The sequence below is a fragment of the Ahaetulla prasina genome, chromosome 2, assembly GCF_028640845.1.
Source record: "Ahaetulla prasina isolate Xishuangbanna chromosome 2, ASM2864084v1, whole genome shotgun sequence".
Classification (NCBI taxonomy): Eukaryota; Metazoa; Chordata; class Lepidosauria; order Squamata; family Colubridae; genus Ahaetulla; species Ahaetulla prasina.
Window position 1 is genome coordinate 251006069 of NC_080540.1, and position 14374 is coordinate 251020442.

The window sequence follows — 14374 nt, forward strand, 5'->3', positions numbered from 1 at the left end:
GCCTCCATTATGTGCTAATTTAGCTCAGCGTTGCGCGACTCGACTTCTCCGACTTCCCTCAGGCCAGGCAGGAGTCAGCTGCCGCCCGCACCTCACCGCGCCGCCCCACTTCGGCTTAGCACCCGCCCTCGCCTTCTCAACCGTCTTCGTTCCCTGCGCTCTCAGTCTAACTTGATTCTTGGCCGAGGCCCCTCCTCCTCCCTCCTGCGCCTTACGCTTTTCCCCCATTTGGGCCTGATCTGAAGGGAGGGCTGGAGGGAGGCGGGCGATAGTAAGGTAGGGGGTGTTTTATTCGCTGGAGCCGGGAGGGGAGGAGAAGGCGGAGGCTGGCTCGTCGCTGTCGGGAGCGCCTGCCCTGTCATGGAGGAGCTGCGTTGGGAACGGGGCGCGGCGGTGGCGGAGGCTTCGGTGTAAAGAAGCGGCGCGGAGGCTGCTTCGGGAAAGCCGAGTCGAAGACGACGCGATCCTTCGACGCGCCTCGGGAAGGTAGTTCCGTTTGCCCGGCCGGGATCGTTTGCTCAGGCCGGGGGGAAGGAAAGAGAGAGCCCCGTCCGTAGTCTCCGCCCTGGCCTCGCTGTCCTAGACGCCTGTCCGCCCGCCCGACTGTCGGGGATAGTAAAGGGGAGTGAAAAAGCGGTTGAGAGGCGGCGGCAGCGGCAGCAGCAGCAGCAGCAGCGAAACCTGAAGGGCGGGTAAAGGGAAAGTGAAACGGGCACCGGCCGCCAGCCGGGACTGCGAGCAGAGGTAGTAGGGACTTCCTTGGAAGCCGAGGGTGCCGGGGGCTGGCTGGCTGGCTTGCTTGCTTCTGCTGCCCTTCGCCACCGGAGGCTCCCCAGGGAAGAGACGTGACAAAGGGCGTTCAGAGTCGCGTCGTGCCCGTAACGATTTTGCAGCTGCGGCGGCGGGAGGGGGTGAGGGGAGGAAAGAGGCATCCCGACATACTAGGTTGAGGTCCTCGCCTGCGGGAAGTCGAGTTTCGAGAAGGGGAGCAATAAGATTAGATGTTCGCTGGTCGCTCAATCGTTTTGGGAGAGAAAGGAAAAACTGTCAGAAAGGTAGATTTAAGGTCTCCTCGAGGTTGAGGGCGCGCTTCGTGCTTGGGGACGGGCGGGGGCAAGTGGAGGTCGGTCGATCGGTGACATTTGCAGGACAAACTTAAACCCCAGGCACTCACTAACATCCTTACTGTTTTGTCACCGACCGAATAGTTGCAGTCTAAACGTGCCAATATAGATTGTCAGAAGGGTTGTCCCCAGGATGGGTGGATTTCAGGCTTGGTTGGGCAAGGGATTGCTGTAATAATTTACAACTTAATTCTGAAAAAATGGATGATTTCAGCTGGTGTTTTTTGTTTGGTGGTGGTGGTTGTTGGAGGAGGGGATTTCTGTGAAAGGAAAGTGTAAATATGGGCCCAGGCATTGTTCCAAGTGTTTCACTTGGTAATTTTTAAAAAAAAATCATTTGAACAATATGTTAACTTATTTATTCGTAATTTTATATTGTTGCCCATCTCTAAGCAGCTACGAAACAGATATTTACAAAACAATATTATTAAAGGCTCTAAAATTATAAAAAGTATAAAAGTTAAAGGGAAATATAAATATTGGATAAAGAGCAGGTATTAAAAATAGGGTAGCTGCTTCAATAGGTCACCAATCTAAAATATGTATTTTGTTCTAGGCTGCAAAGTATAGCACTTGCTTTGGAAGTCCCATGTTGAAAGTTGATGTTGTGTACAACAGTAACACATCTGCCAAGGATAACTCACAGAACAATATCCAAATTTGTGGTCCCAGAGCACAGGCGTCTTGCATTCATCTTGCTTCTGAAGAACAAATCCAATTGAGAGGAAAAGACTAAATGGATCTTAAGACAGCCGTATTCAATGCTGCTCGTGATGGCAAGTTACGACTCCTCACCAAGTTACTGGCAAATAAAACTAAAGACGAGGTGGCTTTGCTGATGTCAGAAAAAACAAATGGTGCCACTCCCCTCCTAATGGCAGCCCGATATGGGCATCTTGACATGGTGGAACACCTACTGGAACATTGCAGTGCTTCTATAGAAATTGGTGGTTCTGTGAATTTTGATGGTGAAACTATTGAAGGGGCGCCACCGCTGTGGGCAGCGTCAGCAGCTGGTCACTTGAAAGTGGTTCAGTCTTTATTAAATCATGGAGCATCTGTCAACAATACAACTTTGACAAACTCAACACCTCTCAGAGCTGCCTGCTTTGATGGTCACCTAGAAATTGTAAAGTACCTTGTGGAACACAAAGCAGACTTAGAAGTGTCTAACCGTCACGGACATACATGTCTTATGATATCTTGCTACAAAGGACACAAAGAAATTGCTCAGTATTTACTTGAGAAAGGGGCAGATGTAAATAGAAAAAGTGTCAAAGGTGAGTTCAGTGTCCATTTTCAAAAGGACAACTCCTAAAAATCTCTCCTCAGAATATTCATGTCAAAGGTTCAAAGTGTGACCAAACTAAATCACATTTTGATTTGTTCTTCCAGTATTTACCTAGGCTTTCATAAGCTTTATCATATAAATTATAGTTTTTTAAAAAATGTTATTTAGGATATATTCTCCCTATAATTCTGCCAGTATTATATGCTGTATATAAAATGAAGCATATATGAATGCATCTTTTGGAACAGTGTGGTGATACATCTTTTTCTAAAACCATTGTGTGGAATCTAGGGTTTGGGGTTTTTTTGCATTTTTTGGTCATGAATTTTATCAGTACATACTAAATAGGGAAACTAAATAGAAAGTTGTTTTTTATAAATATGTTGTTTATTTAAAAGTTGCTAACCTGTGATAAAAGAAAGCTGCCTATGAATCAATATCAGTCCCTGATACCTTCATATGTATTGCCTTTTCCTGGGATTTTGTCATCAATAGCTCTGCAAGTTCTAATCAGGTCCAATTCTACATAACTTCAGAACTCAGACCGATGTAAGCCAGGTGCTGCCACCTGCTGAAATTTTTATGATAAGGAACTGAATCAAATTAGTCACTCTATGATGGAATAAACAAAGGATGTGGTATTGGGATCACAACAGATCCCTTTGTGTTCTTCTTATGGTCCTTCCTAGGCTACTGAAACAATGTTCAAAGTGTTCCTCTAATTTATACTGTGATGGCAGCTGCCTGGCCTTGTCTTTTTGTTCTAGTTATGAGCATGTGGTTATATTTTCATAACACCTTTTCCTCATTTTTAACATAGTCCCTGATTTAGTAGATATGACCATTCTATCAGTCTACTGTTTATTTTAACTAGCCTGTCTCTGACTCAGATACGCTTGATTCTATCTTCTCATTTAACAAAAAAATGTTATAAGAACTCTGGCATTGCACATTGCTTTCATTCTTCCAAAATTTGGCAGGGGTGAAATATATTTAATTGTTGATAATACTGATTATGCAATTAAATATTGTGTGATAGTAAGATTTTTATAAATTGAGTATGAATGACTTCTTTAGGGATGTCTGTGATTGTGATTTTAGTTATAAATTCATAAAGTAATCTATTAAGTTCTCATATAGAGTATGGTAATAATCTATATTAGACTATCTCACAGATTAATGCAGAAGTTACAACATAGTTATTAAAAATCACTACACAATTTCTAACACAATATTCAGTGCTGCTCTTTCTGTTGCTTAGTGAACTTCTAGTCCTGTCAGTTTTCACTGTGTTACTGAATGACTCATAATTGAAATATAAGTTCTGCTCTTAGAGCAGTGTATGATGAATTCTATTTTTATAACATGAAGAATACTGCTATTACTGAACATGGCAGTAGAGCCTAACCTCCTTTCCTTAAATTCTCAGCCTCATTTTAATACATTATTTTTTTTATTTTTTTTGTAAAGCATGTTTTTTAAGACAGATTCATACATAACCTGCATATCATATGAACTTTATGCCAAGATTTCCATGACCAGGGAAAGAAATAAATGAAAAGAATAATTTAACAGATTTTTTAAATGTAACAGTTACTTATGAACTAGGTCTTATCGTTTAAATAAATGATAAAATAAATAAACACTAATTTGTTAAGCAATCAGCAGATGAAATCCAGAATAGAAGGTGGCTTGTTTAGTATTTTAGTCACAGTATAGTAATTTTATTTTAAAATGTCAGACTGTGCTAAACTCAGAACAGATTTTGTTTTATTCTTCTTTGTAGGAAGAGAAGGTACAGGACGGAGAGTATTTACTAGCACTGCTTTCAATGGATACATTTTGCTTTATGCGTAAACATAATAAGTCATTGTTTAATGTTATGTGCAAGCCAAGACTTTTCAATAGAATTTTTTCATTAATAAAGAACTTGATAATTTAAATTAGGTAAATGGGATCTTATAGGCTCTTATATGAATGTTGTCCTCCAATCTTTAAAATATGACCTATTGTTTATGAGAGAGGGGACTTTCAGGAGGTGAGTTGTTTTTTACTGACTGCAACCTATCTTTGACTTAGGGTACAATACAAATAATTTTACCAACTATTGTCAGTTTGTCCATTATTCTGTTTAACAATGTGCTATTTATTAATTGCATTTCCCTATTATTTACACTTAAAGCAATATAAATGGAATGTGTATCATTTTCTCAGTACAATAAAAATTCTGTTTAGTAGTTTGGGCTGAAAGATAGTGACTACCCAGTTAACTTATTGAACTACTTACTGAGTTAAATCAGGACTTGAATCTTGGTACCAGCTAAACAATTTGATGGCTTCATAACATCAGTTTTTAGTTTAAAATGTGTAAATAATTCAAGTTCTGAAAATCTGTAATTTACTGAAATTATTAACAGAAGCAACAACATAGAAATAAAAGTTATTGGTGCTTGGGAAATACTTAATTATAGTGTTGGAGAACATCACAGTATAGTAATTTTATCTTTCAAAGTAATCTATGTTTTGAAAGCATTTTTCAAATAAGACATAATGAGTTATTAATCTAAAACTTTTCCCAAGTTATGGAGCAATGGAGTGTATTCTACCAAACTGAGCATTAACGAACATAATCTTCTGATTGTGTTAGATGAAGTGTTTGTGTTTTTGTAAGTTTAGGGGAACAAGTACTATCAAATTCAATATGATGCATATAGGGTTGATAGTCTCTATCTGCATCACAAAATAGCAAAAATCTATAAACTTTGATTAAATTTAATAAAGACAGTTAGTTTTTTTGATACCATCTGTTTCATTGTCAGGGAAGCTTTGCTAAATGGGTATCTGAGTCTTCGGAGAAGGGCGGTATAAAAATGTGAACAATAAATAAATAAATAAATATCTGTAAAGAATATTTTTTCCTAGCATACACAGGTATTTTATCTTCTGTTGAAGTGATAGTAGAATATCATTTTCTGTCAGGCTTATATGCTTCTTGCTTTGAAAATCTTGCTGATAACAGTATAGAGAAATAAATCTGAGTAATATACTGCTACAAAGCTATTTTAAAAATGCTAGGTGGATGCATTTTTAATATTTCAGTTTTTAGAATTACTAAGCTCTTGATAAGTGAGCATGTGATTTTGCTGTCTATGAAAGAACAGGTTGCAGAATATTCTAGAGACAGACAGAAGAGATATATTAATTCCCACTTTTTATTTAAATTTTTTCCTTTTGGTATAATATATGCTGATTTTTATGTGATCCTAGAAGAGAGAAATTAGTATAATACTTGAAATTCAAAGACTAACAAACACATTTACAGGTAGTCCTCGACTTAGCACCAGTTTGTTTAGTGACCGTTCAAAGTTTCAATGGCACTGTCAAAAGTGACTGACCATTTTTTACACAACAGTTGCAGCATACCCAAGGGCACATGATCGAAATTCAGACACTTGGCAACTGACCCATATTTATGATGGGTGCAATGCTCCCAGGTTATTTGATCACTTTTTGTGACTTTCTGACAAGCAACATCAATGGAGAAGCCAGATTCACTTAATAACTGTGTTACTAACTTAAGAACTGCAGTGATTCACGTAACTGTGGCAAAAAAAGATTGTAAAATGGGGCAAAACTCACTTAACAACTGAATCGCTTAGCAACATAATTTTTGGGCTCATTTGTGGTTGTAAATTGAGGACTACCTATAATCAATAATTATATCAGATGAAAATGAAATTATTGATGATGAAATCCTATGGCATTCTAGTGCTTATGTTTTTAGCTTAAATAATAAATTAAGGACATAGTTAAGAGAGAAGCTGAAGTAAATAAATAGCTATTTGAAATATATTTATTTGAATTGTTAGAATACAAAAGTATTTTGGTGAATTTTAGGAGCCAGTGGTAATATTGGTATGTAGAAGATCAATTTAAAAAGTTTGAAGTATGATCTGTAAACAATTTCTTGCTGAATAGATAAAAAAGTAGTTGCATCATGTACTGTTTGTATAAATATATTAAGTATTCTTTCAACATGAGGAAGGCCATTATACATTGTACTTCTGTAATCCTTTTTTTGTGGATTTATAAATAGTAAGTAAGTTCTTTATGGTTGGGTCTAAGTAAAGTGTAAGGATAAGTAAATGCTTTCAAGAGGGATATTTTTAAATACTTCATATTTCTTGACTGTGAATCCAGCTATAACAAATAGAATAATCTGGCAAATTGACCTAATGTTATAAACTGGGTCTTGCAGTCTTCGAAGTTCACTCTGGGATTGTTGCGATTGACAAAAAAACCCTACATTTCCCCCTGTTTTAAAGTAGGAAAATATATGAGCTGTAGTACAAATCTAAAATAACGTAAGACATGGATTTTTAAAAAAACAAATTATCTTTGTTTTTTTAACCCAGTCCCATCCACATGTGTAATATTAGTCCCATCCATTATAAACTTTCTTGAGCTGCAATTCACTCCTAAAGATGCATAAAGTGGCTAAATTGATGTAAGATTTAAAGTGAAATGAAATAGGGGAGAGGTGTATTTAGATTGGATATACAGTTTATATGTGAGGCAAGATTATAAATAGTTTATCAACTAATAATTTTAATGTATAAAAATCTACTGTGTTTCTTGAGATTTTCTGAGATTGCCTGAGATGTTTTGATTATATGAGTTTGGCAATTTCTTGATCAGTTGTATTATGTTCGGATATTACTTTGTTCTTGTTTTAAGTTCTGATATAAGTTATTTTGTTCTTTTGCACAAAGTTTCTCCCATTTGTCGTACATAGAATCCAGAGGGGCATTGCTGTAATATATGTCTTACTACATTAGAGGAAGAATATATGAAGATATTTCTAATCTTGTATATGTATTTGTTGGTACTTATAATGGAACTGTTGACATAGAAATAGGGGCAAATTAGACATCTGGGATTGTTGCAAGGGCTAGTTCTCACGTTGACATCTTGTCCTATTGTTTCTTGTTGTTTGTGAGAATTTGCTTCAGGTTGTCTGTATACCTGAACAAGTATGGACTTGTTGTCTAGTGTCTGACAAAATGCATTGCAATTGTCTAGTAGGGGCTGTAGCTTGTTAATAATGTACTTGAGTGGTTTGAGCTGTGAGTTGTAGGTGTTCTGTTGATCAATGGTCTCTTCTGTTTTGTTGTTGTTTCTTTAATAGGGCATCTCTGGAAATCAATCAGGCTTTGTTGATTTGTCTATTGATCTCACTAGATAAGTGGTTCAACCTCCTTAATGCTGGTTTAGTTGACTATTCCATTAGTTCCATTAGTTTACTATTTAGTCAAGTGGATATACATGGCAATCTGTAGATTTCCTTTTTTAATAATGTGCTTTTGTGTCCATTGTCTAATGATACTAAATTGACATTGGAGAAATAGATTATTCTGTGGATAGGTTTAGGCCAAGGTTGATGGTGACATGGAAGTTGTGGAAATCATAATAGAATTTTGAGAAAGATTAATTTCTATCAATTCAGATGATGAAAATATCTGGTTTCACGGATTCTGTGCTCAGATTTTATGCCACCAACACTTCCAGCTTCATAGGAAACACCACAGACTTCCTAAAAAAATTGACCTCCATAAGCAACAAAAGCATTTAAGCCACCAGGGATGTTGAAGTACTATACACCATAATCCCTCATAAACCTAGACTCCAAGCTATCAAAAATATCATCACTAATGTCCAAACACACACCTTTCCATCAGACTGTGATTTTGTATTTATCTATAACTATTTCATCTTTGGCATGTGCCTGCCCGTCAGTGGCAGATATATGCACAGCTCTCAATATGACAACATTTTCATGGCTGATCTAGAACAATATTTTAACTTACTCCATGAATCCCGTCCTTTTAATTCTATTCTGTGCTTAAGACAACACTGAGGTTGTCTGGTTTGTGTAGTTTGGAAAATAGCTAGAAGATGATTGGATAGAATTCCTGGGATTTCCTTGTGGATAAATTCTCATATATCCTTAGAAAATTCTTTCATCAGATTACATAGTTCTGTTATATGTTATTGTGGGATCTGAGGAAAGAAGTTGGTAAAATATGGTTTTGGAAATTTCCGGGCTTAACTGATATCAAACTTCAGATCTCTATACCATTTTTAAAGGTGCTCTGCTTGTATTAGTATATCTTTAACTGCCTTGATGACTCTTTCCCCAGTGAATGCTCCCTGCTAACTTACAAAGAGCCTCTCTCCCTCCCTTCCTCCCTCCCCAAATAAGTATATGATTTTGTAAATTAATGCATGTCATTTTCCCTTTGGCTGGGCTGTACTAAAAAAATTTTTTTGCAGAAAGCTTTCCAGTAATACATTGTGGGTCCATTTTGAAACATCACAATAGCTCACTTCACTGTTAGGATAGATCACTTGAATGTCAGCATAATTTTAGAATGAATCTATCAAGACAGTAGTGCAGTAAAGCAGTAGGAGAGCAAAGCAACACTTTGTATCAGCTTTTCTGTCTTGCAGCCTTCTGCCTATATTTAGCTATATATGTAATATATGTAAACACTTCGTTTTGGAATAATAAATATATTTAACATTCAGAGTGTTCCTGCAAGAAATAGTGGAAGTTAGTTAAGATTAACCACTGTTTCATGTGTACAGTATGTGAGAATTTGCAGTTTAGATAGCTACAAGTTGGTCTACTTCAAACATGTACCCAAAGTAAGGCTGCCTGTGAAATCAATTTGTTTATATCATTTTGATATTCAAAATAATACATTGATATATCATATCCTTAGGATAACATTGTGATTCAACTGCACTATTTAAAATAGTAGATACATTTAATAAAAATAATTAAATTATATTTGGCTGTTACTATTGAATATCTGATTCGATACCTGATTTGATCTGAATGTTTCATCAGGAAATATCTTAGCATTTTGAATTGACAAGGTGAGCACCATTGGTCAATAATTTATTTTTATTTATGTTGTCTTTTTTTTCTCCCAAGATTTCATCTCTGCATAAAGTGGTCATTTTGTTTTATTTTGTTATTTGTTTTTCCCACAACAATCATGTGAGTTTGGCTTGGTGGAGAAAGAGTGGTTAACTCAAAATCATTCGGCAAACTTCCAGTTATATCCCAATGTTACATCCAATATGCTACTCTGATTTTTGAAGAACCTAGTCCAGGGGTGTCAAAGGATCGGCCTTCATTGAGGTTATGATCAGGGTTGTGTTTGACCTCGGATGTGTGTGGCCATGGTGGGCATTTTCAGGTGTGTTGGCCTTTTGGCGCGCTCCGTTTTTGGTTGCGTCAGCCTCCTGCAATCCTCTGCCAGTGAAAATGGAGCTCCATTTTTGCTGGCAGAAGCACCACGGGCCGGTCCTTCAATGTTTCCAGGGTCACACCGCAGGCTACATCTAAGCACCCCACAGGCCTTGAGTTTGACACCCTTGACCTAGTCCATCATGTGGAAGGAGCCATAGAAATAACCTTGGAATAGCTATTCAGAAGCCATTAAGACAGTAATGTGCAGAAATATGTGTTAAGCCCAGAGGGATAGGAGAGTATTACAATTAGACTCAGAGTGGCTCCTCCAACTCCCAGTCATGTTAGAGGGGGAGGAAGGGAAAAGACAGGCAACATGCTGTTGCATTATCCTATCTCTATAAAGTATAATTCTAGTTTTTCTGTGGAGTTGTTTCCTGATCTGATCTAGGCTGTCAGCTTGAAACTGACATCACATGAATTGTAGGCTAGGAATATTAAAACATAACAGAAAAAAATATCAGTGTTTATGTTTTTCTTTTTTATTTGGATAACTATTTTTCTATTCTGCAATTACCTGTTGAGGAACAGAGAAAGCCCTTCCTCTATGATCCTGTCATTATTCAACTGCTCTTCTCTTTTATTCACTTATCTAAAGGCCTGAATATTGGTTAGAAGGACAAACATATAGAATGGGATTTCTTTTATACAGTCAGAATACAGTAAGAATGTTTGCTGAAATGTTGCAAGAAAATTATAAAAAAAAAAATCACTTAGCTTTTTGAGGTGGCAAATTTTAAGGTATGTACAGTGGTGGGCTGCTGCTGGTTCAGACTGTTTCAGGTGAACTGGTAGTTCTGACCAGCGACTGGCCCCGTCCTCCCACCCTAGTGCTATCACGTCCTATATAATTGCTGGTTTTTTGATGCCGCGCACATGCATGGAAAGCACGCACATGAGTGAAATGAACTTGTGTGTGTACGTGGTCACATTTTCAGTTCCGGGCAAACCGGTTGTTACCGTATGTGACACCTCTCTCTCGCTCTGTGTGTGTGTTTGTGTGTGTGTGTGTGTGTGTAATACTGACTATTTTTCTATGATCTGATAGTCTTTTTGATATGCTGTTAATATAATTATACTACCCTTGGAGGTTTGTTTATTTGCATATCTACTTAGGATATGAAATACCATTTCAGCAGTTAGCATTAGATAATGTATTTGATATTCAAACTGTATTTTTCCTTTATTAGATGCTTATAATAGATATAGTCTTGCTCTGAAGATTATAGTGAAATTCATCATCGTTGCTTTCTCTTTTCTAATAGGAAATACAGCATTGCATGACTGTGCAGAATCCGGTAGCCTGGAAATCATGAAGATGCTTCTGAAGTATTGTGCAAAGATGGAAAAAGATGGTTACGGAATGACTCCCCTTCTCTCTGCAAGTGTTACAGGCCACACAAACATAGTTGATTTTTTGACTCAGCATGTCGAGACAAGCAAAACAGAATGCATCAATGCCCTGGAACTCTTAGGAGCCACATTTGTGGACAAAAAGAGAGATTTGCTTGGTGCTTTGAAGTACTGGAAAAGAGCTATGGATATGAGGTACAGCGATAGGACTAATGTTCTCAACAAACCTATACCTCAGACATTAATTATGGCCTATGATTATGCCAAGGAAGTGAACAATGCTGAAGAGTTAGAGAACCTAATTGCAGATCCCGATGAGATGAGAATGCAGGCATTGCTAATTAGAGAACGTATTCTTGGCCCTTCTCACCCAGATACATCCTACTATATTCGGTACAGGGGTGCTGTCTATGCAGATTCTGGAAACTTCAAACGATGTATCAATCTCTGGAAATACGCTTTGGACATGCAGCAGAGTAATTTGGACCCTCTGAGCCCTATGACTGCCAGCAGTCTTTTATCATTTGCTGAACTCTTTTCATTCATGTTACAGGACAGGGCAAAAGGTCTACTGGGCACAACAGTTACCTTTGATGATCTTATGGGCATATTGTGCAAAAGTGTCCTTGAAATAGAACGTGCTATTAAACAGACTCAGTGTCCACCTGACCAGATACAGCTCAACAAAGCGCTTTCCATCATTTTGCATTTAATTTGCTTATTGGAAAAAGTACCTTGTAGTACTGAACAAGATCATTTTAAGAAACAGACTATATATCGATTTCTGAAGTTGCATCCTAGGGGAAAGAATAACTTTAGCCCGCTCCACTTGGCTGTTGATAAGAACACAACGTGTGTGGGGCGCTACCCAGTTTGCAAATTTCCTTCTTTGCAAGTCACAGCTATATTAGTGGAATGTGGTGCTGATGTAAATGCTAGAGACTCTGATGACAACAGCCCTTTGCACATATCTGCACTGAACAACCATCCTGACATTATGAATCTTCTTATCAAGTCAGGTACACATTTTGATGCAACAAACTTACACAAACAAACTGCTATTGACTTACTGGATGAAAAAGAGATGGCAAAGAACTTGATCCAGCCCATCAACCATACTACATTGCAGTGTCTTGCTGCCCGTGTCATTGTGAATCATTGCATACATTACCAAGGGCACATCCCGGAAAAACTTGAGAAATTCGTTTTGCTACATAGATGATAGCCTCACAATAGACTCTTGGAACTATGGGAGCATGAGTTAGCAACATAGTTATGATATGCCAGCGACACATCATTGTTCATTCAGCTTGGTCTATCTTGATAATTGACTAAATCATTAGAAATGGATCTGCAGAATTGGTTTTACCCAGTATTTAAAAGAAACATATCATATAATATATTTTGTGGATTATTTAGAAATGTAACACTATATTTGGACTCACTTAAATTGCCAGCCAAAGGCTTGTCTATTCTGGTTTAGTTTGCCTGTTGGTTGTTTAGGACTGAATTGAATAATTTTGTGATGTTGTCTTATTCTTACTAGTGTGTGAATCTTCTATAGTTGGGAAATCATTTTTTTCGTTCCTGCTTGAGCATTTCTACTTTTTTCTAATGAGTTCATTGCTGAACTATACAAGTTGTAAAGACTTGTTGACATTTGCAATTACCATAAGTGCTTTTATCCTCTCTATGCACTGGCTTCAATATGACTGTTTTTGTGTTGGCATATTTCTATGCACCACTTGGCTAGTTCCAGCTCTGATACTGTGTTCTTGCAGTTTGTTAGAACTTTCTTGGAAATATGCTGTTTACAGCCTGACAGTTTTTGTCAGCTGTATAAACTTTAATTTGACTTTTTTTCCCCCTAGCTGTTTCTGCAGTTGCTTTCTATTGGTTGGTTTTTTTTTTACAGAGTTTTGTGCTGAATTTGGAGTAAAATGTGCTCATGTTGGCAAACCCACTTTAAATTAAGAGTGAAAGTTGTTTTAATAAGTCTTGTTGCAAGCAGAAAGAAGTAATGTATTGCTATCTTCTCTTCTGCCCTATTGTTTTTGTTGGGGCTGACTATGCGACTAGGCATAGAAATTTTTATTTCAAATTTAATCTGATTTTTTTTATAGATTTGGCAAGAATAACTAGATCAGACAGTCTGAGATTACAATTTAAGACACTTAACCACAAAAGAAACTAAAGCATGTTGGCATGATGCTTGTCAGATCTAGCCTTCAGTTAGTACAATTAATGATATGGTTGTAAACAGAAGCCTTCTATAGAATCTCTCTTCATTTTAAAATAACTCCTATGGATAATGTGCATGCATTTTATTCTATAATACCTTAGCCATATTTATGGAAACATCAGAGGTCCTACATAGCCTCCACTGAAAGCTGTCTATTTTTTTAACACTTGCACAACAGCTTAGCTATTACAGCAGCAAGGGCTTTAGACTTGATAAGGAAACCATAAGTAAAGACTACAAATGAGATTAAGATTCAGGTAATTAATATAATTCAGCACTTTATTGTTGATTCATAATAAAACTTATAATGGCATATTAGACCTGCAACTGTCTTAAATAAAATGGTTCTCAAGAAAATAAAATGTTCCTTTTCCTTGAGTGGAATACAATGTGAATTCCTGTTTTATATCTAACATATGGTGTCTTGTGTTTTATTCATTTGATATCTAATGATAATATTACTACTAATGCCTTTTCAATTCAAAAAATACAACACATAAATTACTTTATATTTGTAGATGATACAGGAAAAATTCAGAATCAGTTTGATGCATCAACATTGACATAAATCAGTTGCAGGATTTTTTAAAAAAATACTTATTTGAATGTGACATGCACAGGGTGGCTATTCATATAAATTATCCCACACGTCTTTTTTCTCTGTTTAAATTAATATTAGAGAATACAGTATATGTAACTGGTTATGATATTAGCTTTATGAAAACAAAAGAGGCAATATCTCAACTTGCATTTCTTCTCATTCTGTTTTGTATCCTAGAGAAGGAAGATGAATATATTTTAACTTAAATAAATCATGGTTTATATTTTGCCTGCATTTGGAAAAATAGTTAAGAAGAATTAATACACCAGGATTAAACTATTAATCATTTTTATCTAATAAGATACATTATCTAAAATATGATTATAATAAAAATGTGATTTATTTAAAAAATGAAAATAGAAATTTGACATAAAATAGGATAGTAAAGGAAATAATATCAGTTCATTAAATAGTTACTTTAGCTTATTTTCAATTTATTGTG

At 36.6% G+C, this 14374-nt stretch overlaps 1 protein-coding gene across 1 annotated transcript; it reads left to right on the forward strand.

Annotated features, from left to right (window-relative positions):
• Window positions 1–299: 299 nt before the first annotated feature.
• On the forward strand, window positions 300–13194 carry FEM1C (fem-1 homolog C). The gene is made up of 3 exons (XM_058171299.1): window positions 300–486; window positions 1681–2404; window positions 11002–13194. Exons 2-3 carry the CDS (start codon window positions 1861–1863, stop codon window positions 12309–12311), a joined length of 1854 nt encoding a protein of 617 aa, XP_058027282.1. The 5' UTR covers window positions 300–486; window positions 1681–1860; the 3' UTR covers window positions 12312–13194.
• Window positions 13195–14374: the final 1180 nt, after the last annotated feature.

Excerpts from the sequence above, each read along its gene's own strand:
- FEM1C (XM_058171299.1), top strand. The coding sequence starts at position 1,861 with ATGGATCTTAAGACAGCCGTATTCAATGCTGCTCGTGATGGCAAGTTA. Across the intron at positions 2,405-11,001 it reads AAATAGAAAAAGTGTCAAAG|GAAATACAGCATTGCATGAC; the intron begins GTGAGTTCAGTG and ends CTTTTCTAATAG.